The 24064-nt window shown below is 42.7% G+C and overlaps 1 protein-coding gene across 1 annotated transcript in view; it reads right to left on the bottom strand.

Annotated features, from left to right (window-relative positions):
* Nucleotides 1–24064, bottom strand: part of IGLON5 (IgLON family member 5) — a gene marked incomplete at its 5' end in the record, with an annotated part of 217494 nt that overhangs the window by 101841 nt on the left and 91589 nt on the right. The window contains one exon of the mRNA XM_082274754.1: nt 15528–15760. Coding sequence (XP_082130880.1) covers nt 15528–15760 — 233 coding nt within the window. The remainder of the gene's footprint in view (nt 1–15527; nt 15761–24064) is intronic.

The following is a 24064-nucleotide window of genomic DNA, read 5'->3' as shown; positions in this document are numbered from 1 at the left end:
TGGATTGAGATCAGACTCAGGTAAGTTATAAGGGGAGTCTGGATGGGGTGGGTCTGTGGTGGAGGGGGTGAGCTGCACAAAGAAGGGATTTTTTTTTTTTTGCATTAAGGTAAAAAAAAAAAAAAAAACATTCTACCTTTACAACCACTTTAAGCGTCAAACTTTTCAATGTGCAAAATTTGCTTTCCCAGCTGGTGCTGTGCTCCGGGTTCCCCCTTTAAGTTTGGCTCTCTATCACTAAAGCATTATATGAGCAGGTCAAGTTCAATTAATCGTTGACATATAACCGAGGCGAGGCACAGAGCGGAAGCGACGCAATTATGTCCACATGACAAAGGAATCACGCAATCTAATTGGAGGGAAATTTCGGCAGGAATCAAACTGCTGACATCTTTGTAAAGTTTGCTATGTTTGTTTCGGTTCGGTCCCCCCCACCCCCTCCCCCCCCTTCTTTCTGGGCTTTGTTGGTTTCTGCTGAATTGGGCCCTCCGCCCAGAATTGCGCTTTCCATTCCAAAAAACCACCGTCAGGCTGTAATTATCCCCCGTCCCACAATAGCAAGGCTTTCACAGACCTGACAATGCCGCTGATTGTAAGAAGTGGGGGGGAGGCTGCAAGTTTCCTGACTGACAGCTCCTCTCGCACAAATCCAGATGGGGCCCCTCGCGGGCACACAATGACAGCCATTATGAAGCCGGCCGAATCAAAAGCTGTCCCGCAATTGGCCACAGTGCTTCCATTTTGCACATGTCACTGCAGCACAAGTGACGAGCAGGGAAGGGGGGAACACAGAGCTCATAAAGGGACTGCCACTGTTAACTGATATGGTGACACTTTTCCTTTTCGATTCGCTGATTGACGTAACGGCTATATGAAGCCAAAAGGATCTGGGAGGGTTCTTGACCCTATACTTTCAGTTAAAGGATTTGTGCAAGCAATAAAATCACCAAATTAATCAAAGATGACAGCCTGATATCATGTCCGCTCAGTGAGCACTTTACTAGGAGCCCGGATCATTTATGAAAATGCAAATTATGTGGCTACACTTCAATGGACTTCAATACATTTCAGTTGGTACACTGGACCTGTTGCTCAGAACAAGTCCAGTTCAACTACTACTAGCTAAAGCCTAGACCACGGTTTCCCAACCAGGGTGATATTTGTGTTCCCCCAGGGTGCCATGAGGAAGGGACCATGTTGGCCCTGGATCAGCTTCATGAGTTGCCATGATGCGGGCAGGCTAGTTGCCAGCACTATACCAATGAAGCTCCGGGGCCAGGATGCATGTCGTAATTCCTTGCAATGATGATGGCTGCCAGTTCACCCGCACAATGGCAATGGATGACTCTTTTTTTTAATCAGGTAATTTTTTATTAAACATTTTTTTTGTCAGTACAAAGCAGGGATCGACCGATTATCGGCAAAGCCGATACATCGGGGGCCGATATGAACTTTCCCCGATATATCGGAATCGGCCCCGGAGGTTACCGATATTGCCGATATTTTGGGAAAGTCCATGTAGCGGAGTGATGCCTGCAGCTAGAGGCATCACCCCGGTTCCGGCATCCATAGCCGACGGTCGTCTGTCTTGTAATGACAACTGATGCAGCTGAGAAGCCGTTCGGCTGTCATTACAAGGAGCGGGAGGGGACGTCCCCCCCTCCCGCCGCCTTCCACGGCTCGCCCAGGTCTCCCGTCCCACCGGGAGACCCGGGCAACCAGCCTGCACGGCCGCCGAAGACCCGGTCAAAGCTGCATTCTGCTCTAATCAGGTCTCCATGTAAAAACCCTGAGGTGATGTCATGACATCACTTCTGGGTACTCGGCGCCAGATTAAAAAAAGAATTACAGCATTCAAAACAGCCAAACTTAGCGTTTTGAATGCTTTTAAGTACAGAGGAGGGGTTTGGTGTCTTTTAGACCCCAGATCCTTCCACAACAGTACCTGTCAAGTGGTAAAAATAAAAAATAAACATTTTTTAAATGTAAGAAAATATCGGCCGATACCGATATGCATTGGCCAAAATATCGGTATCGGTATCGACAACGAAAAAGCGATATCGGTCGATCACTAGTACAAAGACATGTAGACAATAACATAAGAATATCATAAGGAATATTTTTGGTATCAAACAATAAAATACACAAATAAAACAAAATATAACACTTCACAGACTCAAAACTTGCATAGGAATCAAACGCTTAACAAAATCATAGTACATTGGTACATAAGAACTGACTCACAGGTCATAAAATGCCTTCAGAGAATCTAGTTAGCAATGGCATTACATAATGCCTACTCAAACAGAAAGTTTGGTTTTTCACTTTAAATGAATAACTGCACCCCTGGGACTTTATCCAGTAGCCTCTCCTATCTGGACCACTTTTAGCCACTAATCCTGTTGCCGCCAGAGAATGGTCGTATGTATCTTAATTATCATCCTCTCTGTCACTAGAGGGGACATCAAATAGTGAGTTTTTAGGGTTATTCTGTTAAACTTTCTGGGGCTACCCCTATGTTAATTTTTCACTCTGTAAAGTAAAGTTAAGAATCTCGCACCATTATCAAATAAATAAATAAATAAAGTGATATCGCGCGACAATAAAGAGACTGTCTCTCCCTATTGAGAATCACTACTTATATTCATATTGGACTAGCACTCAGCACTTTATATATATATTTTTTTCTCTTAACTTGTATTGTATATCCATTATTTATATCTATAAGTGATGTGTTTTAGTTATTGAGGAACTTCATATTAGTGTTCCATCTGAGGTGGATGTATGGACACATTATGGATTATGCATACGAGTAATTCTACTGATCTATTGAGATATTTATTTATCCTTATCAGTATAGCACTTTGATTATTTGCACTATTTGCACAGTTTAGTACTTTATTCATTGCCCCTAGCACCTTATTGTCACGCAATATCACTTTATTTATTTGATTATTTTGATGTGCAGTGATTCACTATTTATATATTGCGGCCACATGAGCATCATTTGTTTAATTAATCTAAGTATTGGGCACAATTATACTTGTTTACATATAGTCACGCTGATATATTTTATCTTTAGTTAATCTCACACCATTGTTTATGTGTTGGGGGTGTAGGGGAAATCCATTTTTGTAATATGAGTTTGCGCACTAAATATAGGGATCTTGTCCACATAATGTGCATTTCAACTTCCTCTTGAACACTTCCCAGAACTGCAAATTTAGGATCCATTGCCACCCTCGTTGAACATAGGGAACTTAAAGTTGTGAATACCTTTTCCCAATGGCAAAAAGTTTGGGGCAGCGCCACAGCATGTGAATAAAGGACCCATTGGCTGAGGCACAGTGAGGACATAATGGCGTTAGGGACTTTCCCCAAGAATAATGTTTTTGCGGGGTATAATTAACACTATGGACAATAAATAATTGAGTCAGGCGTTGGGAGGGACTGAGGGAAACGTTCGGCAATACCTCCATTCCTCATTGCCCAGTGATTCTAAGTCCCTTAGCCAGGACTTAAAATTAGTTACCTGTGTTTGAGCATTAACTACGGTCTCCAGGGCGGAGTATAAGTCTCCTATTAACCGCCTTTTTGTACAGGATGTACTGTAGAGATAGCCATGGACAGAATCATGGAATTGGAACATGGAATCATGGAAAGGTTATATTTCAGCTGGGAGATAGACACCTGGCACTGTAGTGTGTGACGTAATTGGAGGTAGTGGTAGAAACTATTATTGGAAAGCTGATAGCGCTCTTTAGGAATGTTGAAAGGTAACAGGACATCTTTGTCATATAACAAATACAGAAGAGTAATACCAGCCTTTTTCCACATCTCAAACCGGTTAATTTATTCAATTCAGGCAGACAAGGATTATCCCAAATAGGCATATGTTTTGTGAAACCTGCCTCCCACATCCTATGTATCAGAACGAATGTAGGAAATTTTCTTTTAACATTAAAAGTTACCATTATTGGACCAACGGAGATACAGTAAATTGGGATAAAAGGACATTCTGTATTGGGTCTTGTGTATTCACCTCATTCCAACCATACCATGCTGTAACTGGGATGCAATGAAATACAGTCTTGCATTAGGCACCGCAAGGCCCCCATTATCTTTAGCCAGCTGTAGTATACAGAATAGAATTCTTGGGTGTCTATATTTCCAGATAAAGTCCCTAAAAACAGAGTCAATAGTCTAGAACAGTGATGGTGAACCTTGGCACCCCAGATGTTTTGGAACTACATTTCCCATGATGCTCATGCACTCTGCAGTGTAGTGGAGCATCATGGGAAATGTAGTTGCAAAACATCTGGGGTGCCAAGGTTCCCCATCACTGGTCTAGAAGTAATGTTGTGGCAACCACACAGGACAATTATGTAATATGTACAATAGTTGAGGCCTCCACACCATCTTCACCAGGCTTGCTCTGCCTATTACTGTAAAAGGGAATTTACTCCAAGTTTTGCCTGTTTGTCTAAATCTAGCAACCAGAGGGACCAAGTTCATATCAACATATTGCAATGTTTGACTCTGATCCGGAAAAGTGGCATGCAGAGCCCAGCATTCAGAAGAGGACAGGAAGTCTGCGTCCTCCATACTTGCTCCACCTCACACCCTCTGCCACACTGCTGGGGCCAAAAGGTAGGGCTCTGATGTGAAGAGGACACTGTGTGATTGGGGGGCTCTGATGGGGGGATTGTGTGTTGCAGGGGCTCTGATGAGATGGGGGACCTCTGACATGAAGGGGGGTCCACTGTCATAAAGGGGGACCTCAGACATGATGGGGGCTCTGGTGTGAGAGGGGGACTCTGTGGTGAAGGGGGAACCTCTGATGTGAAGGGGTGGCTTTAACATGAAAGGAGAACTCTGATGTGATAGGAGATCACTGACATAAAGGGTTCTACTGATGTGATTGAGGGACCTCTGACATGATGGGGAGGCTGTAATATGAAGGAGGGCACCTCTGGTTTGAAGGGGGGCTTCCGATGCGATGGGGGACCTCTGTTGTGAAGGAGAGGCTTTGAAGTAAAGGGAGAACTCAGGATCTCTGATATGATGGGTGGGTGCTGACATGAGGGGGGGGGACCCCTGTTGTGATGGGGGGAGTCTAATATATTGGGGGACTTTCATGAGAAAGGGGGACTCTGATGTGAAGAGAGGACTGTGATATGATGAGGGGACCCCTGATGTGAACGGGGACTTTGATGAGAAGGGGGTCTCTGATGTGAGGAAGGGTCCCTGATATGATGAGGGAACTCTGATGTTTCTCATTGATAAGTAACATTTATGTTTTTTACATTTTAGACTGGGGTGCCTCCAGATTTTCCATACTTTGAAGGGTGCAGAGACTGAAAAAAGCTTGAGAATCACTGACCTGGAATAATGAGAACCTTCACAGACCAATGCTTCGATGCATAAAACATGCAGACATGGTCAAGCAGTTCAACTGTTGCTCAACTAAACATTAGAATGAGGGAGATGCGTTTTACATCTAACTGTATGAAAATGCTCTTGTAGCGCATAACAAATCAGCCTGTCCCTACATGCGAAGGTTCTAGGTGTAATCCTGGACTCTGAACTCTGCTTTCGGCCCCACATCCAATCACTGTCCAAATCTGGCCGCCTCAACCTCCGCAACATCTCCAGAATATGCACTTTCCTTACCAATGACATCACAAAGCTCTGTGTTCACTCCCTGGTCATCTCCCACCTCGACTACTGCAACTCCCAACTACTGCAACTGTCATCTCCTGCTCCCTCCTCCCTCCCTCCGAGGACTACTCCCTCCGAGGGGATTACCTTTACATAGGTTTCCCCGCCCTTCAGTCCATCATGAATGCTGCTGCCAGATTTATCCACATTACCAACCGTTCAGTGTCTGCTACTCCTGTCTTCCAATCCTTCCACTGGCTTACGCTCACCCAACAAATTCAATTTAAAATACTAACAACTTACAAAACCATCTACAACTTGGCTCCCAGCTACATCACTAACCTAGTCCCAAAAAACCTAACCAAATGGTTCTCTAATGGCACTTTTCCACTGCAAGTACCGGCTCGTACCGGCTCGGCTCTACTCGGCCCTGCTTGGCCCGGTTTGCTTTTCCACTGCTGGTACCGCATGGTACGGTGTTGGAACGGTTCGGTACGGTACGGTATAGGTTTGCTTTTCCACTAAAGTAGTACTAAAGTTAAGTGGGTGGGATAACAACGGGGTGGGTGGGATTCTCTGACCAATCAGTGGCTAGTAGTGACTGCATGCAAAGGATTGTGGGATATGGTACCAGTTTGGTACCTGTTGGAACCACAATCGAGTAGGTACTGTTTTTTCAGAGCCGTACCGTTTCGGTTCCATGCAGTAGAAAAGCAAAACCTATACCGTACCGTACCGAACCGTTCCGACACTATACCATGCGGTACCAGCAGTGGAAAAGCACAAAAGCGTGCCGAACCGTTACGGTTCCATGCAGTGGAAAAGCGCCATAAGTTCCTCCCAAGATCCACTGCTCCCCATTTCCCTTGTCACCTCCTCCTATGCTCGTCTCCCCCATCCTCTGTAACTCCCTACCTCAATCTGTCTGGCTATCTCCTACTCTGCTTTTAGACAATCTCTGAAAACCCTTCTCTTCAGAGAAGCCTATTCTGCCCCTACCTAACAACTCTTTACAGCACTTATATTTTCTCCATCAGATCATCCCATACTGTTATTACCTTTTGTATCACTTGACCCTCCCTTCTAGATTGCACACTCTAATGAGCAGGGCCCTCTGATTCCTCCTGTATTGTATTGTAACTGTACTGCAGAAAATAGATAAAAATACAGGCACACTGGCCTAGTGTATTATCCAACATAAATTTATTGAAGATAAAAAAAGTGGCTTGAGGAGCGAGTTTACTACCTACACTTGTGAGTAGATATATTTTACTTTTTTTTTATCTTCAATACATTTTTGTTGTTGTAGAACCCTCTAGGTAGGTGCTAGTGAGAAAGTATAGTTTTTGGCTCTGTCTGCCTATCATAGGGGCTGCAGGTAAATCTATATTGCTCTCTGCCTACCAGAAAGCAGGATCTGTTGGTGAGGTCTGCTCAGTGTGCTCAGTATGCGATTCATTCTGTCTAGAGAGTGTTTCCCTCTGGTCCAAAAGGAAGGCATGATGAACAGTGAGAGGAAACCTGACCAATGGATACATAGGCTTTGATACAGTCCTGGTGATTGGCAGAGACAGGCTGTCTTGGTGCATTCTGGGATACTGCATAAAAGGCAGGAGCACATGTGCTGCGGGGTCTTTGGCTGGAGAGAGCAGAGTCCCGGAGGGAGGGTGGCGGCTGCCTCCTCCTCTGTAGCAGTGGCACGTGGCCTCAGGAGGTATTCCTGAGGGCCAGAGGAATGGAACTGAACGCAGAGGTCCAGGAGAGCTGACTGAGGGGGAGACACTGGAGACCCTGGAAAAACAGTAGCGTGAGTCCAGGGGATTGAGTCAAGGGGCCTGACCCGAGGGCGCTACCCCAGGAGCAGGATAGTCAGTGGACGGGTGTCAGCAGTCAAGAAAGAGGGTACTAAGGAGAGTGTCCTGAAGATAAACTTAGTTCATCAAGTCATCTGGAAAAGAGACTTAAAGCTAAATTCACCTCAGTGGCAAGGTGGATCAACAGCCCCACTGTACCAAGAGATAGAAGTCCTCAAATCTTGTGCATAGTTAATTCAGAGTATCCCACTATTCCCTTCTCCCATCCCTACTTTATCAATAAAACACAAAAACAACCACATCCCCTGGACTGTTTATTGAATGAGCCAAGAAGGAAAGTGAGAGACTGTTAATGTCAAGGTTGCTAATGGTAACCCAGGGGGACCCGTAAGTGTGAAATCCAGCAGTCCTCAAGGGGGCAGTGCTACATTGGATAATGCACTAGGCCAGTTAGCCCTCTGTTTTTATCTATTTTCTGCAGTGATCTGAGGACAACCCCAGTCCTAGAGGGCAGCAAGGCTGTGCAATAATATCCAACTGGGATCGCAAAGTCCTCTTCTGATTTGCACCATTACACAGGAGAATATCATTGCTATTGTAACTGTATTGTCTGCCCTCATAATGTAAAGCCCTGCACAAACTGTTGGCGCTATATAAATCCTGTGTGATAATATTAATAATAACAACCTAATTTTTTCCTATGTAGCTAAATTCACATGTATGCACTGAGCTCGGGGCATTTTAAATGTTAGATTCAGGGCTCATGCAGATCTGAACACAGCAGTATTGTATGCTATGGGCCATGCACACTGGCCCCCTTTTGGTTGGCTGCATTTAGTAGCCTAAACCAAAACTAGAAAAATCTGTGTTTAGGACCTTGCGTATGAACCGTATTTTATGATGTATGTATGTAAACATGTGTGCTACACATACACTGCACATAACGCTACTGGCCCCTGCTGCTACTGAAGACTGACATGTAAGAAATAATAACCCGTAGCCAGTGGTGCTTCTGCTGATTACAGCCTATTGGTGTTTATATTTCCCTTTGAGTGAGCCATTCACATTTTGCTGAGGTCATCCAGTGCATGTAACGCTACCACATGAATGAATTCAGGGGGAGATGCATAACAGACTTCAGGGGAAGATGCATGAAAGACTTCAGGGGAAGATGCATCAATGACTTTAGGGGAAGATGCATGAATGACTTTAGGGGAAGATGCATCAATGACTTCAGGGGAGATGCATGAATGACTTTAGGGGGCGATGCATGAATGACTTTAGGGGGAGATGCATGAATGACTTTAGGGGGAGATGCATGAATGACTTCAGGGGGAGATGCATGAATGACTTTAGGGGAAGATGCATGAATGACTTTAGGGGAAGATGCATGAATAACTTTAGGGGGAGATGCGTGAATGACTGCAGGTAGAGATGCATGAATGACTTCAGGGGGAGATGCATGAATTACTTCATGGGGAGATGCATGAATAACTTCAGGGGGAGATGCATCAATGACTTTAGGGGAAGATGCATGAATGACTTTAGGGGGAGATGCATGAATGACTGCAGGGCGAGATGCATGAATTACTTCAGAGGGAGATGCATGAATTACTTCAGTGGGAGATGCATGAATAACTTCAGGGGGAGATGCATGAATTACTTCAGGGGGAGATGCAAGAATTACTTCAGGGGGAGATGCATGAATTACTTCACGGGGAGATGCATGAATGATTTTAGGGGGAAATGCATGAATGACCTCAGGGGGAGATGCATGAATGACTTTAGGGGAGATGCATGAATGACTTCAGGGGAGATGCATGAATGACTTCAGGGGGAGATGCATGAATGACTTTAGGGGAAGATGCATGAATGACTTTAGGGGGAGATGCATGAATGACTTCAGGGGGAGATGCATGAATTACTTCATGGGGAGATGCATGAATGACCTCAGGGGGAGATGCATGAATGACTTCAGGGGGAGATGCATGAATGACTTCAGGGGAGATGCATGAATGACTTCAGGGGGAGATGCATCAATGACTTTAGGGGTAGATGCAGACTTGTATAAAGTACTCGAAATTTCTACTTGAGTAAAAGTACAAGTGCTCGATCAAAAAATTACTTGAGTAGAAGTGGAAGTGCTCGCAGAAAAAGTTACTTAAGTAGAAGTACTAAAGTATTCAACATTTTTTTTACTTAAGTATTGCAAGTAGTTTTTTCAAAAAATTTGCTACTTAAGTACTAAAAGTAAAAAGTACCAGTAGTTTTGAAAAAAAATTTCTACTCAAGTACTGAAAGTAGAAGTACAAGTACTGTGTTATGTAGTTATTAAAGAAAGAAGTCAAAAGTTTGAACATCATATTGTTTTTATTATTTCAAATGATTTATTCAAATGATTAACCTGTGTTTGTTAGTAGTTTCTTGATGCACTTTAAGCGCTGTAGCACCATTTATTTGTTTGTTTCATATTTTCTTTTTATTGGAAAGATTTGGTATAGCAGCTTTTATTATACACAGCCTTTATTTTCGTATGCGCTGATTTACAAATGACATTATACACATTTTTTTGAGCTTTATGCAACCTGCCATCTACTGTTCTGGCAGTGGTAATTTTTTTAAAAGTAACGAGTAACTATGCAGCACAAAAAAAAAATACTTGAGTAGAAGTATCGAAATCATCGAAAAAATGTAGTGAAGTAAAAGTAGAAGTAGGAGAAAAAAATTCTACTCTAGGAAAGTACAGATACCGCATTTCGGTACTTAAGTACAGTACTTAAGTAGTTCTACTTCGTTACTATACATCTCTGGGTAGATGCATGAATGACTTTAGGGGGAGATGCATGAATGACTTCAGGGGAGATGCATGAATGACTTTAGGGGGAGATGCATGAATGACAGCAGGTAGAGATGCATGAATGACTTCAGGGGGAGATGCATGAATGACTTCAGGGGGAGATGCATCAATGACTTTAGGGGAGATGCATGAATGACTTTAGGGGGAGATGCATGAATGACAGCAGGTAGAGATGCATGAATGACTTCAGGGGGAGATGCATGAATGACTTCAGGGGGAGATGCATGAATTACTTCATGGGGAGATGCATGAATGACTTCAGGGGAGATGCATGAATGACTTCAGGGGGAGATGCATCAATGACTTTAGGGGAAGATGCATGAATGACTTTAGGGGGAGATGCATGAATGACTTCAGGGGAGATGCATGAATGACTTCACGGGGAGATGCATGAATGACTTTAGGGGAGATGCATGAATGACTTTAGGGGGAGATGCATGAATGACTTTAGGGGGAGATGCATGAATGACAGCAGGTAGAGATGCATGAATGACTTCAGGGGGAGATGCATGAATGACTTCAGGGGGAGATGCATGAATGACTTCATCGGGAGATGCATGAATGACTTCAGGGGGAGATGCATCAATGACTTTAGGGGAAGATGCATGAATGACTTTAGGGGGAGATGCATGAATGACTTCAGGGGAGATGCATGAATGACTTCAGGGGGAGATGCATGAATGACTGCAGGGGGAGGTGCATGAATGACTTTAGGGGGAGATGCATGATTTACTTCAGGGGGAGATGCATGAATGACTTTAGGGGGAGATGCATGAATGACTGCAGGTGGAGATGCATGAATGACTTCAGGTGGAGATGCATGAATTACTTCAGGGGGAGATGCATGAATGACTTCAGGGGGAGATGCATGAAAGACTTTAGGGGGAGATGCATGAATGACTTCAGGGGGAGATGCATGAATGACTTTAGGGGGAGATGCATGAATTACTTCAGGGGGAGATGCATGAATGACTTCAGGGGGAGATGCATGAATGACTTTAGGGGGAGATGCATGAATTACTTCAGGGGGAGATGCATGAATGACTTCAGGGGGAGATGCATGAAAGACTTCAGGGGGAGATGCATGAAAGACTTCAGGGGGAGATGCATGAATGACTTCAGGGGGAGATGCATGAATGACTTCAGGGGGAGATGCATGAATGACTTCAGGGGGAGATGCATGAATGACTTTAGGGGGAGATGCATGAATGACTTCAGGCAGGGGGAGATGCATGAAAGACTTCAGGGGGAGATGCATGAATGACTTCAGGGGGAGATGCATGAATGACTTCAGGGGGAGATGTAAACATTATTCAGAGGTAGAGTTGGCTACACATTGTAAATATCAACAACTGAGCAGCAGCAGCGGCCAACATGGTCCATTTATGGTGTACACTGTGTTCTTGAACCTTATTACATACTGCCTATAGGCACTTTATTACCCAGGATCTTGCTGCCAAAGATTCTTAGCAAAAACAATATGCCCATGTGCATGAGCCCTATTACACACCCTATCCCCATCTTCTGATTTTGGAGGACCACGGAAGGCAAAATATAGGCAGATTAAAGTAGAACTATAGGCAAAACTTTTGTTTTTTCTTTTTGGATAAAAGGGAAGGTTATAACCCCTGTCAAATGCTTTTTTCACCATCAGTGTCCTCTGTTGCAGTGATTTCCCTTCACTTCCTGTCCTATAGCCAAACAGGAAGTGAGAGGAAATCCCTGCAAATCAGGGAATTCCTTGGGGACCTCCAGATCACCAAAACTAGTGTCTCTATTGGAGGATTTCTCCTCTGTTACTTTTCTGGGGACAACCTCAAATTTGAGATTTTCTTTACTTTCACTTTCAATGATAATGGTAAACAGGATCCATATACAGGGTTAATCTCCTTAATGGGGGCACAGACCGCAATAAAAACTGACAGGGGTTCTTATCCCTTTCCACTCTATCCAACACTAAAAAAAAAGTTTTGCCTATAGTTATACTTTAGGGTCAGCTTTAAAAAACACATTTTCACAACTGACCTCTTTATTAAAAAAAAATATTTAAAAAAAATCGAGCAGCGACCCAAAAAAATTCTGTTGTTGCACTGAAAATCAGCCTCTGTATCACTCTCCTCGCTTGGCGTGGCTCAATCCCCTTGGTGTGCTTTGGAAAGTATCTAGTAATTCACCACCTCATTATTGAACTTAACTGCCAATTCAGGGAAGCTTTGATAATAACTAAAAGCAACAACCCGTAATTACACTTTTTACATCATAAATGAATGTTTAGCGGTTTCAGCCCGCCGCACGTCCAAAAGCTAAACCGTGCTCCACAGAAATATGATCCCTCCTTCCTGCCCAATAATCCCGGATTCAAATGTATTCATTCAGCGTGTGCTCCTGGAAAGAGATGTGCGTTATGCTGAGTGTCCACTTTTAGACAGCAGTGGGCTGCTGACCTGCCAAAAGGTTTCAAATTTCCCAAATTAATATATAATTTTCTTTGCATGCTGTGAACTATATTTACTCCGTGTAGTTATGATCATAGCTGATTAAGCCCCTCCTGCCATGTTTGGGCTAGCGGACAGGCGGCTTGGTGGTGTTACAGATCAAGGTACACAACTGCAGGGCAAGCAACTTGAAAATAACAACTTGTGTAACACTGTCCCAACATAGCTTGCTAGGTAAATCTAGTTTTTGGCTCCTTCTGTAGTCAAGGGAGCAGTAATCACTTGCTCTGGTTTGCTCATAGTTTTATAGGCTAGGAGTTTGCTTTTTTCCTCCTGCTTCTGGAAGAAGTTTCCAGAGCTTAGGGTAGGAAAATCAAATAACTGGTCTGAATTTTTATCATGCCCTGGCCAATCCCTGGGGAGGTGTGCCCAGAAGGTGGTCTGGGAGGTGGTAAATAGTCTGGAGCCCTGGGGAGACTGTTCTTTTCCCCACCAGGGAAGGTTTCGAGAGCTTCGGAGGCTGCTTGCCCCTGAGGCATCCTATGGACTGAAGAAAGTAGAAGTCTGGCACCAACACAGTAAAAAATAAAATTGCAGTTGACTTTATTCATAATCCGTCAGGACATAAAATAATACATCATGTATAGTGATTGATGTGTTTTAGCCCCAAACACTCTGGGTCTTAGTCAAAGTTATGACTAAGGCCCAGATTATTTGGGGCTGAAACGTGTTAATCTTTTTACTTGATTGATTATTTTTTCTCTTGGTGGATTAAGAATAAAGTCTGCTACAAATTTATTTTAAACTGTGTCAGTGCCAGACTCCTACTTTCTTCATGGCAATCTATGGTATGTATAGTGTATGTCCTGGCATAGACCATTTAACCTTATCTTATAGACAGTGAAAAATAGGGTTGCAGCACTGCAGACTTTTCTTATGCTATGGATGGAGTTGCTGTTCTGCAGGGTTGGAGATTTAGCAATAATCAGGAGCTGAATGCAGGATTTCTCTACAAGGGGATAGGGTCTGGAGAGGGAGAGTCTTACTCACTAGACCAGGGATCCTCGCAACCAGCTGTTGCGGAACTACACATGCCATGAGGCATTGTAAAACTCCGACATTCACAGACATGACTAGGCATGATGGGAATTGTAGTTGCTGAACAGCTGGAGGGCCCTAGTTTGAAGACCCTTGCACTAGACCATGTCCTGAGGAAGCTGGCAGGAGGCAGTTGTTCTGGGGACTTGTGAGTAAAGACCCAAACCGATCTCCTTTTGACTGCAGCACCCTAAAATTGTGCTGGTTACCTATAGTTGTGCAGCCATGCAGGGTAGAGAGACTTGACTCATGGTCTTCAACTGTGAGACCTTAGACTGTCCCATATACTCAAGGAGAAGAAGAGTGCCATCTTGTCAGTGTTACATCTTGGAGTATCCAATGCCCCAACCTCTTATCTCTTACATGTTCTACAAGCAATAACTTATAAAAAGACAACCCCTAGACTGTTTTTTGGAACTGGAGTGAATGGAACTGTTGCTGGGGTGACTGGTGGCCTTTGTACTGTTTGGAAAAGAACTAGTTAATGTCAGCGCCCCCTTTGGGGATAGTGCTACACTTGGTTGTTATGTATCCAGGTCATGTTATAACTGGTAATATTTAGGCACATTCAATTAGACGTGTTCCATAATGTTGAAGATGTTTTGTAGCTTCTTCAAGCCACTTCTTCAGTTATAATGAGTGATAGGAGCATACAATCCAACATTATTTCCAGTCACTATGGAATGTGTCAAGGAAGATGTTGATTATCCAAGAACAGGACGGGAAGGTGTGAAAGTTGTAGAACTACCTAGTTACATAATCCCATCCTTGGTGTCAGGAAGTCTACATAGGTGGTAATTCTTCTATTCACATGACTAAAGGTGTGAATTGTTGTCGGATTGCCGGGGTGAAGATGTTAAAGCATTATTATACATGGAAGACAGATGGTGTTAAAGGACTCCATGGATGTCCAGGGATGCCTGCATACATTTGATCATGGTGTACAGTGCCACATCCATCTCCCAATGGGAACAATAATGAAAGAAAGACGAACCCTGATTTTCGTGGCACCACATAGACCTTGTAATTAAATGAAGACTTCTTTTACTACAGTATTCGTAGACCTTTTAGATGGCTGTGTATACAGAATTCGCAAACAATCATCTGTGGTAATCCTGCCTTCCTGGTATAGGGTGAAAATGATCTGTCTCCTAGTGGAGCTCCAATGTTGTCACCCCTGTCAGATGGGCTTCTAATGGAGACAACATCACTGAAGGTAAGAAATGTCCCTTGTGCTGAAATTTGTTTTTTTGTTTTTTTTTAGGGAAATGTAGGCTTACAGTATGTATGTCCCTCTAAATCAGCCTTTCTCTGTCTTTTTAATACCAGAAAACCCTTAAAATAATTTTCAGGCCTAAGGAAACCCCTGCTAAAACCAATTTTTCAGGGGTCAGTGGAAAGTCTGCCCACCTTGCAGTGGAAAACATGCCTCCTTACATAGGTGGTCAGAATGTCAGCCTTACAGATAGCTAAAAAGATCACTGGTGTCTTCCTGCTGACTCTTTCCAGTGGCATTGGCCCTAGAACTATGTAGGCACCATCAAATGGGAGGTCACTCAGCCACAGCTCAAATAACTCCTAGCAAACTCCAGAGGAACCCTAGAGTACCATGCAACCCTAGTTGACAATGGCTGCTATGAATATTGATTAGGAAGGTCTTACCTTGCACAATGAGATAGGCCTGTGTGGTGTGTGGCTTGTCCTGTGTCTGATAAGAACAGGTGTAAAGCCCTTCGTCAGCCACGTCCAAGTTTGTAATAATGATGCTAAATTCTGTCTTGTTGTAGTTCAGTAACCGCACCCGGGGATCTATAGACCACTTGTCATTACCCGCATACAGGATGTTGGATCTGTTAAGCCAGGCCACCCGTGTCACTTGGTCATCGATGGAGCAGCTGGGGAAAAAAAAAGACAACAGTCAGATTTGCCTGCCTGGGTTATAAAATTTTCTCAAAGACAATACTATTACATAGAGATTTGGAAGGTGTTTGTTCATAAGCTAAGCCAGAAGTGAACAAATGCTTTACCTCTGGCACAAGCCTAGAATGGCCAATGGTAACTTTGGCCCTTGTGAGCAGCTTAGAAACCCTTGTTGATAAAGGTACGCTCCAGTTAGAAATAAAAATTAGGCTTTGAAATGCATACAGAGGGGGGCACTTGGTCAGTACTTAAGTTTGACATCCAGGCAATACTGTAGAGTACTGGTTTACCACGTTTCCGGAAGCCCTAATGTTAAAGAAATGTCAGTACTGAATGTTTCTTCTAACTACCAATCAGATTAAATCTACCTTGAAAGTCCACATATGATTGGTGAAGGAGAAAGCAGAGAGAGTTGTGAAATTACACAGGACAGGCGGTAGTAAGTGCTCACCCAGTGACCCTGTGAGGTGTTCCCTTGTTTCTGTCTACATTGAAATATTCTATCAGCCTTTGGCCTGGTTTATCTTATTCTCACTTGTGTTGAATTATCACTCTGGTTATGCTGGGACGCTTTGACCAGTATCTGATGTTGTTTCATTGTGTAGTTCGTTAGTCACGTTCATTCATCAGTCCTGAAGCTAGGGTAATTCTTGACTATTATTACAATTAAGTGTCAATAAAGTTAATGTGGACTCCTGGCGACCGCATGGATAGCGTTTCTGACAAATGATCTGTCTTCTGTTTGGGTCTTAAAGTGGTTCTAAAGTCTAAAGGGTTTTTACCTTAATGCATTCTCTGCAAAGGTAAAAATCCTTCCACTGCGTGTTTCTCCCTCTCCCCCAGACTCCTTTATTGATCCAGCACTGTGCTACAGCTCTTTTCTCTCTCTCATACTGGTCTCACATGGTTTCCTGAGAAGAGCGGGAGCCATTGGGTCCTTCTGCTGTCAGTAAAATCCAGTGAGCAGAGAGTGCCACTTGACTTCCGGAAGGTTTACCACCCTTCATGACCAGGGCATTTTTTGTAATAACCCACTGCATTACTTTAACTGACAATTGCGCAGTCATGCCACACTGTACCCAAATAAAATGTTTGTCCTTTTCTTCCCACAAATAGAGCTTTCTTTTGGTGGTATTTGATCACTCCTGTAGTCTTTATTTTTTGCGCTATAAACAAAAAAAAGAAAAAAAAAACTGAAATTTTGAAAAAAATATATATATATTTTTTCTTTCTGCTATAAGACACTATAAGAAATATCATTTCTATCAGTTTAGGCCAATATGTATTCTGCTACATAATTTGGTAAAATATTGGTTGGTTTGCGCAAAAGTTATAGCGTCTACAAACTATCGGATATTCTTTTTTTACATTTTTTTTACTAGTAATGGCGGCGATCAGCAACTTATAGCGGGACTGCGATATTGCGGTGGACAAATCGGACACCTGACACTTTTTGGGACCAGTGACACTAATACAGTGATCAGTGCTTAAAAATATGCACTGTCACTGTACTAATGACACTGGCTGGGAAGGGGTTAACATCAGGGGCGATTAAAGGGTTAACCATGTGCCTAGGTTGTGTTTACTTACTGTGGGGGAGGTGCTTTGACTAGGGGAAGGCAAAGATTGGTTTTCCTGCTTTGCAGAAACACAGGATCAATGCCTTCCCTCTGACAGAATGACAATCTGTCTTGTTTACATAGGCAGTTTGATGTTCTGCCCGTGTCCTGTGTAATCGGCAGGTGCCGGAGGACATCGAGTCTGTGGTACCCACCTCTGGGCTCGCCAGCGACGCCTGCGCGCACCCCAGACCCAAAAGTTTTACATCACGTACTAGGTACTTGATCTTGTGCAGAGCGGCTGCCCTACCGCAGTATATATGCAGTGGGTGGTCATTAAGTGGTTAATTTAAAAAAACTTAGACTTTACAATAACTTCAAGTCTTCTAAATGACATGCTCATAATTTCCATGACAGTATCCACATTTTAACTGCACACACTGCTGAACAAAAGAAAGGGAAGGAAGAATGTGAAAAGAAAAGGGTAAGAAATAAAGAAAAAAAGTATCCATAGTTCATATTTTTTGAAAGTTGTGCTGCCCCAGGCGGGCTTGCTGCCCTGGGCTCTGTGATCCTATGGCTATTTTATTGATTTTTATAACATAAATATGGAATAACATTTTTAGGACCATGTATTGTTTTTAGGATGCTGGCTTCCCCATTCATTTGCTAATAAACTCGTTGGACTGGCTCATGAGATCAGGCAGGAAGTAATGCTATAGGAAGTAGGGCGAGGGAACAAAGGACTTGAGCAAGTCATGTGCTGAGGACACAAAGGAACTGGTAGAAGCTTGGCAGGACTCCAAAAAGCAAGAAGCAGCCTGAAAGATTTCTGAACCCTGGAAGACGACTCCATCATAAAGACTACACCCCCCCCACCCCCCCCATCCCCCCATTAACACACTCAGGAAATTTTTAAATACAACTTTCCCATCTTTATTACTGTCATTATTTTAGACCCAGTGACACCATCGCTGGGTCTTTGTGCTACTCTTTGCAAATAAGGCAGATCATGGCTGGTGGGAGGGTCCAACAGAGCGATGTACATAGTTTTCTCAAAACATTACAGCACCCTGTCTCAGTACTTCTATCAAGAGTCCTCATCTCTAATGCAAGCAGTGGGCTGCCTCTTGGGAGGAGTCATGCAAATATCAAAATACCTTGATGGGTGGATGTCATTTTGGAGGGATGAGTGTTCCTAGACAGGCTGTATTTGCATGCAGATCGCTATAGGTAACATCCACATGTGATATTGAGCCTCCATGATTTAAAGAACTGAAATCCAATAAATGAAAAAAATATGGAATAATATACAGTGGGTACGGAAAGTATTCAGACCCCCTTAAATTTTTCACTCTTTGTTATATTGCAGCCATTTGCTAAAATCATTTAAGTTCATTCTTCTTCCTCATGAATGTACACATAGCACCCCATACTGACAGAAAAACACAGAATTGTTGACATTGTTGCAGATTTATTAAAAAAGAAAAACTGAAATATCACATGATCCTAAGTATTCAGACCCTTTGCTCAGTATTTAGTAGAAGCCCCCTTTTGATCTAATACATCCAGGAGTCTTTTTGGGAAAGATGCAACAAGTCTTTCACACCTGGATTTGGGGATCCTCTGCCATTCCTCCTTGCAGATCCTCTCCAGTTCTGTCAGGTTGGATGGTAAACGTTGGTGGACAGCCATTTTTAGGTCTCTCCAGAGATGCTCAATTGGGTTTAAGTCAGGGCTCTGGCTGGGCCATTCAAGAACAGTCACGGAGTTGTTGTGAAGCCACTCCTTCGTTATTTTAGCTGTGTGCTTAGGGTCATTGTCTTGTTGGAAGGTAAACCTTCGGCCCAGTCTGAGGTCCAGAGCACTCTGGAGAAGGTTTTTGTCCAGGATATCCCTGTACTTGGCCGCATTCATCTTTCCCTCGATTGCAACCAGTCGTCCTGTCCCTGCAGCTGAAAAACACCCCCACAGCATGATGCTGCCACCACCATGCTTCACTGTTGGGACTGTATTGGACAGGTGCTGAGCAGTGCCTTGTTTTCTCCACACATACCACTTAGAATTAAGGCCAAAAAGTTCTATTTTGGTCTCATCAGACCAGAGAATCTTATTTCTCACCATCTTGGAGTCCTTCAGGTGTTTTTTAGCAAACTCCATGCGGGCTTTCATGTGTCTTACACTGAGGAGAGGCTTCCGTCGGGCCACTCTGCCATAAAGCCCCGACTGGTGGAGGGCTGCAGTGATGGTTGACTTTCTACAACTTTCTCCCATCTCCTGACTGCATCTCTGGAGCTCAGCCACAGTGATGTTTGGGTTCTTCTTTACCTCTCTCACCAAGGCTCTTCTCCCCCGATAGCTCATTTTGGCCGGACGGCCAGCTCTAGGAAGGGTTCTGGTCATCCCAAACGTCTTCCATTTGAGGATTATGGAGGCCACTGTGCTCTTAGGAACCTTAAGTGCAGCAGAAATATTTTTGTAACCTTGGCCAGATCTGTGCCTTGCCACAATTTTGTCTCTGAGCTCTTCAGGCAGTTCCTTTGACCTCATGATTCTCATTTGCTCTGACATGCATTGTGATCTGGAAGGTCTTATATAGACAGGTGTGTGGCTTTCCTAATCAAGTCCAATCAGTATAATCAAACACAGCTGGACTCAAATGAAGGTGTAGAACCATCTCAAGGATGATCAGAAGAAATGGAAAGCACCTAAGTTAAATATATGAGTGTCACAGCAAAGGGTCTGAATACTTAGGACCATGTGATATTTCAGTTTTTCTTTTTTAATAAATCTGCAACAATGTCAACAATTCTGTGTTTTTCTGTCAGTATGGGGTGCTATGTGTACATTCATGAGGAAGAAGAATGAACTTAAATGATTTTAGCAAATGGCTGCAATATAACAAAGAGTGAAAAATTTAAGGGGGTCTGAATACTTTCCGTACCCACTGTATATGGAATAACATTTGTAGGACCATGTGTTGTCTTTGAAGACTGGGCTTCCCTTATTCACATGCTAATGAACTAGTTGGACTTGTTCATGAGCTCAGGACAGGAAGTGGCCAGGCCAGGGACAGTCAGACTGGGTAGGATAGGGCTAGAAGATACTGGATATCCCTAGCTCTGTCTGACTTGCTGCAGGTTCTAACGCAATGTGAGAAGCTCACAGTGTGCAGTGAAATCCAGCAAGCAATTTCAGTATGGGAGAGGAGCCTTTACAACTGTGCAAGCCTGAAGAGAAGGCTGGAGGTCAGCTCTAATGTTCAGTCAAATTTTATTTTCAACATGGTCCCAAATCTCCATGTAACAACAATTATGGTTAGGGAAATTTTCCATCTACTTTCCATCTACTACTATATGTAAATCTGTTAAGCTGAACAAAGTTTTTTTTTTTAAAAAAACAAAAGAACTGCTATTTAATGGGTCATGTCCCAACTCTATATCTCTCGATCTCTTTGATAGAAAGTGTCTGATAGTCAGTGGGGCTCAGGTAATAGAAGGGTAACAAAAGCTACAAAGGCTTCAATGACAGACATATTGGCTGCCCGTTTGAGACATAAATATATTGCTTTCCAGCAGTCATACCTTGTTCCTTTTATAAAGACATGGATTCACAGCGTGACTACTTCCCAATATAGCACTTGGTATGAAGCCATATCCAATAGGCCCATTATTTCCTCGTTGGAAGAGAGCCCCCAGAGGCTTCCCAAGCCTTTCATTTCAAAACACAAATCGCCCGGCTGTAGCTTCAAGGACAACTGTCTGGCAAAATTGTTGAATGATATCTGATTAATGTACAGTTACTAGAGAGCAAGGTAACGTATCTAGTTCACCCTGATACTGGAGATATCTGAAGAGCTTCAAAGGGGAACTGTGGCTCCAGAAAACATGGGGAGGACAAAAGAGGACCTCACGGGTTACAGGAGACTTAAAATTGTGTACTGGCGAACATTCAAAAAGGGCCTTTTTTTTATAATTATAAAAATGTTATTGAATTTTTAAAGTTTGATTTTTAAAGTGTATGTCTGATGATGTCTGATTTATGTACAGTTACTAGAGAACAAGGAGAACATATCTAGTTCACCCCAATACTGGAGACATCTGAAGAGCTTCAAAGGGGAACTGTGGCTCCAGCAAATGTGAGAAGGACAAAAGAGGACTTCTTGGGTTACAGGAGGCTTAATAGTGCACCAGTGACCATTCAGAAAAGTGCAGATTTGTATTAATTATCGAAACTGCATTAAATCTTTGAAATGCAATCTTTAAAGTATATGCCTGATGGTATCTGATTTATGTACAACTTTTAGAAACCAAGGGAACATATTTAGTTCCTCCTGATACTGGAGACATCTGAAGAGCTTCAAAGAGGTACTGTGGCTCCAAATGTGGGTAGGACAAAAGAGGACTTCTTAGGTTACAAGAGGCTTAATAGTGTACCGGGGAACATTCAGAAAAAGGCAGATTTGTTTTAACCGTTTGACCTCCGGTAGAGTTTTACTCTTTGCTATTCATCCCTGAGCTACTTTAACTGGAAATTTCTCGGTCATGCAACACTGTACCCAAATGAAATATATATATATATTTTTTTATACAAATAGAGCTTTCTTTTGGTGGTATTTAATCACCACTGGGGGTCTTTTTACAAACAAAAAAAAAAATACTGAAAAATGTGGGTAGGGTACCTAAAAGAGAACCTCATGGGTTTTAGGAGACTTCATGGTGTAATGGCAAACATTCAAAAAGGGCAGATTTTATTAAAATGATACATTTTTAGCTTTAAAGTGTATGTCTGATGGTATCTGAATATTGTACAGTTATTAGAGAGCAAGTGAATACTGTAAATCTAGTTCACTCTGATAATGGAGGTATCTGATGAGCTTCAAAGGGGAACATTGGAGTTAGCAAATGTGGGGGGAATACCTAAATGAGGACCTGATGGGTTACATAGTTACATAGTTAGTGAGGTTGAAAAAAGACATCCGTCCATCCAGTTGAACCTATGATGTGTGTGTCTTTGCTGTTAACCGTACATTGTATACCCCTGTATGTTGTGGTCTTTAAGGTGCCCATCTAATATTTTTTTGAAACTATCGATGCTTCCTGCTGATACCACTGCTTGTGGAAGACAATTCCACATCCTTACTGCTCTGACAGTGAAGAACCCCCTACGTATCTTAAGGTTAAACCGCCTTTCCTCTAGTTTTAGTGAGTGGCCACGTGTCTTATTGTATTCCCTTTCTCTGAATAGTTTGTTCCTTATGCTAGGGTCACCAGTACAGCATTTGTACATTGATATCATATCCCCCCTCAATCGTCTCTTCTCCAGAGAGAATAAGTTCAGTGCTTGCAGTCTTTCCTCATAGCTGATGTCCTCCATTCTCCTAATTATTTTTGTTGCCCTTCTCTGGACTCTCTCCAGTTCCAGCACATCCTTTCTGAGGACCTTCTTGGGTTAAAGGAGACTTAATGGTGTAACGGTGAACATTCAAAAAGGGCATTTATTTTTATTAATAAAAATATTATAGGGTTTTTAAAATGTGTTCTTTAAAGTGTATATCTGATGGCATCTGATTACTGTACAGTTACTAGAGAGAAAGGGAACATATCTAAGTCACTGGAGATTTCTGAAGCGCTTCCAAGGAGAGCAGTGGCTCCAGCAAACATGGGAATGATACTTAATAGAGGACATGTTACAGGAGGCTTACTGGTGTACTGGCGAGTGGCGAGCATTCAGAAAGGGCAGATTTTTTTTTTTAAATTATAAAAATTTTATTGAGTTTTTGAAGCTTGTTCTTTCAAGTGTATGACTGATGGTATCTGAATAATGTACAATTATTAGCGAGCAAGGGAACATATCTGGTTCACCTCGTTACCAGAGATATCTGAAGAGCTTCCAAGGGGAGCAGTGGCTTTAGCAAATGTGGAAAGGACACTTAATAGAGAATGTGTTATAGGAAGTTTATTGGTTTACTGGCAAACATTCAGAAAGGGCAGATTTTTTTTTTATTATAAAAATGTTATTGAATTGTAGAAGCTTGATCTTAAAAGTGTATGACCGATGGTATCTGAATAATGTACGGTTACTAGAGAGCATGGGATCTAGTTCACCTTGTTACTGGAGATATCTAAAGAGCTTCAAATGGGAGCTGTAGCTCCAGAAAACATGAGGAGGACAAAAGAGGTCTTAATGGGTTACAGGAGGCCTAATAAGCGTACTGGCGAACATTCAGAAAGAGCAGATATTTTTTAACTTTCAAATTTTTACTGAATTTCTAATTTAAATCTTTAAAGTAAATGTCCGAATGTATCTGATTAATGTACAGTTACTAGAGAGCAAGGAAACACATCTAGTTCATCCCAATACTGAAGACATCGGAAGAGCTTCAAAGGGGAATAGAGGCTATAGCAAATGTGGGGCGTACACTTGACAGAGGATAAGTAACAGGAGACTTGGTGGTGTACTAGGCAATGTTAAGAAAGAGTATATATATTGTGGCAGTGCAGTACCCTGGCAGGATTCATACAGAGGTTATAACCCAGGATTCTCAAACAGGCAGTTTGAGGGGCTCCAGGGGGTTTGCTTAATGGAGTGGAAAATGGCTTTTCAGTTTCCTCATTGTTTCATAAAATCAATTTTGGGACCTGTTGCTCGGAGATTTCTTAGCGATCTGGGTGGGATGAAATCTCCAGTCCTGGGTCCAGATTTTGTGAACTACCAGCA

The sequence above is a fragment of the Pelophylax lessonae genome, assembly GCF_965119305.1.
Source record: "Pelophylax lessonae genome assembly, chromosome: 12".
NCBI classification, from domain to species: domain Eukaryota; kingdom Metazoa; phylum Chordata; class Amphibia; order Anura; family Ranidae; genus Pelophylax; species Pelophylax lessonae.
This window is presented reverse-complemented; position numbering and strand designations above follow the sequence as displayed.